The sequence below is a fragment of the Sprattus sprattus genome, assembly GCF_963457725.1.
Source record: "Sprattus sprattus genome assembly, chromosome: 9".
Lineage (NCBI taxonomy): Eukaryota > Metazoa > Chordata > Actinopteri > Clupeiformes > Clupeidae > Sprattus > Sprattus sprattus.
The window spans coordinates 14,473,943-14,476,895 of record NC_137928.1 but is presented as its reverse complement, the minus strand read 5'-3'; the positions used below and the strand labels follow the sequence as shown (position 1 = coordinate 14,476,895).

Below are 2,953 nucleotides of genomic sequence, written 5' to 3'. Positions count from 1 at the left end.
AAGAAGGATTTCAAGCCAGGGGTGATTTAGAGTACGCTTTGATAACAATGGTTAAGGCTTAGCAATTGGGTGCACACGGGAGGCATTGATAACGGACAATCTAAGAATGGCGTCCAGCATTATGAAAATAAATGTTTTTCGGGCCTTCAAAAATCCACTTAAAAGACCATAAACACTCCATGGGGAGGGCCATAAGGGATTTATGGTGACAGGTGTCTCGTTCCTACTGAGCTCCGCTCTGGCCACACCCCTTCAGCATTCACTCTCACTCAGACCCCCAGCTGCATCACTCACTGTCCCAGCTGCACTGCATTCACTTCTCCCAAATCACACAATCACACACACCTGATTCACTCCCTATATAACCTGCACTCCCTTCACTCCTTGTCTGGTCTCGCACTATAAGGATTACTTTCCAGTTCCTGCATTCCTGACGTCTGATGAGTATCGCCATAGTTCGAATACAAGTTTGTCTTTGTTTCTTTCATAGCCTCAGTGATAGTTTGTCCCTAGTCTTGCCGAGTTTGACTCAAGTCACTTGCTTTACGCTAAGGCGTGTTAGTTTAGTTAGTTCTGTATATTTCCGTTCTGCACATTCTGTGCCGGTTTCCTGAGTTTCCTTCAGTGCTTCAAGCCAGCGCCCCTCCATGGGTTTTTCTACGTTCAAGAGGATCTGTTCCTCATCATTTGAGTTCCCCTACAACCTGTGGTCTGTCGTGTTTGTTCCCTGGCTGTCTATCTGCAATAAACTCTGTTTGCAAGAAACTCCAATCTCTGTCCGTTCCGTGACAACAGGAGGGCCTCATCAGATGTATATAAACAACGGTTAACCTCTGTGATATCAGTGTAGTCTTGCGACTTGTCAGGTTTATGCTGTTGGTATTGCACTGGCAAAATACTGTAACCTTTTTTGCTTTACACTCTGCCTGCCTGAAGAAACGAGAACAAAAAGTTTTATTCAGATCAGAGAACTGAATATTTACTCTATCTCAAACCTACGAATCAGACACGACTTTTTCCTGGTAAAAGGTCAGGGAAACTAACTGTGAAATCTGCATAACCAAAACATTACAATGTAAACAGAAAACAACAACCGTAATTGAGTTTATTTATACATTTAAATCCATGTTATTAATCTAAAATAAAGCTAATTTATTAAACAGTCACCACTTTCTTGCAGTGATTATTTGACACCAAAAGCTGCAGTATTTTCTACATACTGATACAGGCCACATGAACTATTGTTGTAATAAATGTCTTAAAGTTAAAGAAAACACTTCACCTTTCAATTGGGGTGGTTAAGGTTTAGGTCAATGTTGAACCTTATCTTCAGCTAAGAAGTATCAGTGTCTGAGGCAGATATTTGATACATCTGTAAAATTACTATGTTGATGTGAGGGACATGGAATCATGGACCTTATTCAGTTTTTTTTCCCGCTGTCATTGTCATTATGACCTTATTACTCTTCTCAGCTGGTGAAACCTGACCAGCAGCAGCTCACGAAAACAGTCAGTCATCAGAAAGTAGAAGACGGGGTTAATGACGCTGTTAGCGTAAGGCATTGGCCTTGTAACAATGTACACCGCTTCAATTTGGGCGAGGGTGCATTCCAACAATCCCCCCACTAGCTTCGACAGGATCCGAACGTTCCTCATGACGTGGTTGGGCAGGTAGAACAGCAGGAACATGTACGCCGCTATCTGCACGAACCGCAGGGGCTTCATAAACGATGTCGCCCGCTGGTTAAACGCTTCCTCCTGCTTTTTCAACATTGAGGCAATCTTGCGGGTGCACAGGAAGAGGGCTACCAGGGGCAGGATGTACCCCACAAGTGTCAGCCCCGAGCTGTAGACCAGGAGGCCCCAGGACTGGGAGAGGCTTGCGAAGTCATGGCACATGGTGCCATTGGTGCGGGCATTGTCGTTGATGGCGTAATAGAGTAGTGGGGTCATCTCGATGTTGACAAAGACCCAGGTGAGGACGGAGGCGAGGACGGCCACCCGTGGAGTCAGGAGGACGTGGTTGCGGGACGGGTGGCGGAGCAGCAGGTAGCGGTCCAGGCTGACCAGCGCCATGAAGAGGACGCTGGAGTACATGTTGACGAAGAGGATGTAGCGGTTGAGCACACAGAACACGCTGGAGGTCTCTCCCATGTGGTTAGCGTACAGGTAGGAGAGGCGGGGGAGCGCGCACACGCAGATGATGTCGGACATAGCCAGGTTGTACAGGTAGACATTTGTGCTTCGCCATTCCTTCAAGCATAGCGGGTAACCCAGGACGACCACCATGTTGCCCAAAAAACCCAGGGTGAACTCCAGGGCGTAGGCAGGGCAGAGGTAGTACTCCTTGAGGATGATAGGCAGTTCTGTGCAGTTGGCCTAGAGGGCAAAAACACAAGGGTCAGGTGTTGGACAGCAACAGCAAACAACAGGAATTCTTTTTCAGGTTTGGTGAATTTAGCCATTTGAATTCAGACCTTACCAGAGTACATTTCGAATTTAGACACCTTGTGAGAGTATGTTTTCTTACTAGACACATTCACAATGTTTACGCTTACTATTTAGTAATTCTGGTGAAGATGAACATAAAATCCAGCTTTTAATCAAACTAGTGCAGTGCACGTAGGAATTATGCATTCTGTAGTGTTAGCTGAGCTGAGGGTTGGTTACATGCCAGGCCCATACGCATCAGCTGGGGTAACATCTATGACGACGACTGTTCTATGACTATGTCATCATTCACGTTGCGCGGGTCCGCCCCTCTTTCTCTGAATTACTACACTACCCATAGTGCCTACAGCAAACGATAAAATACAAATATGTTGCAAACTATGAATTCAGAAATCTTCAAAATCAAGGATGCACAGGTTCATGACATGCGTAAGCTACATGCGAAATCTCATAACTAACGTAACTAACGTCAGGGAGATATGCCCTTGAAAGACTGACTGAC

General features: G+C 45.7%; 1 protein-coding gene across 1 annotated transcript; it reads right to left on the bottom strand.

Moving 5' to 3' along the window:
- Positions 1-915: 915 nt before the first annotated feature.
- On the bottom strand, positions 916-2,492 carry LOC308370307 (succinate receptor 1-like; the record flags this gene model as incomplete). Its single annotated transcript, XM_080844965.1, has 3 exons — positions 916-930; positions 1,489-2,379; positions 2,478-2,492. 3 exons carry the CDS (start codon positions 2,490-2,492, stop codon positions 916-918), a joined length of 921 nt encoding a protein of 306 aa, XP_080701091.1.
- Positions 2,493-2,953: the final 461 nt, after the last annotated feature.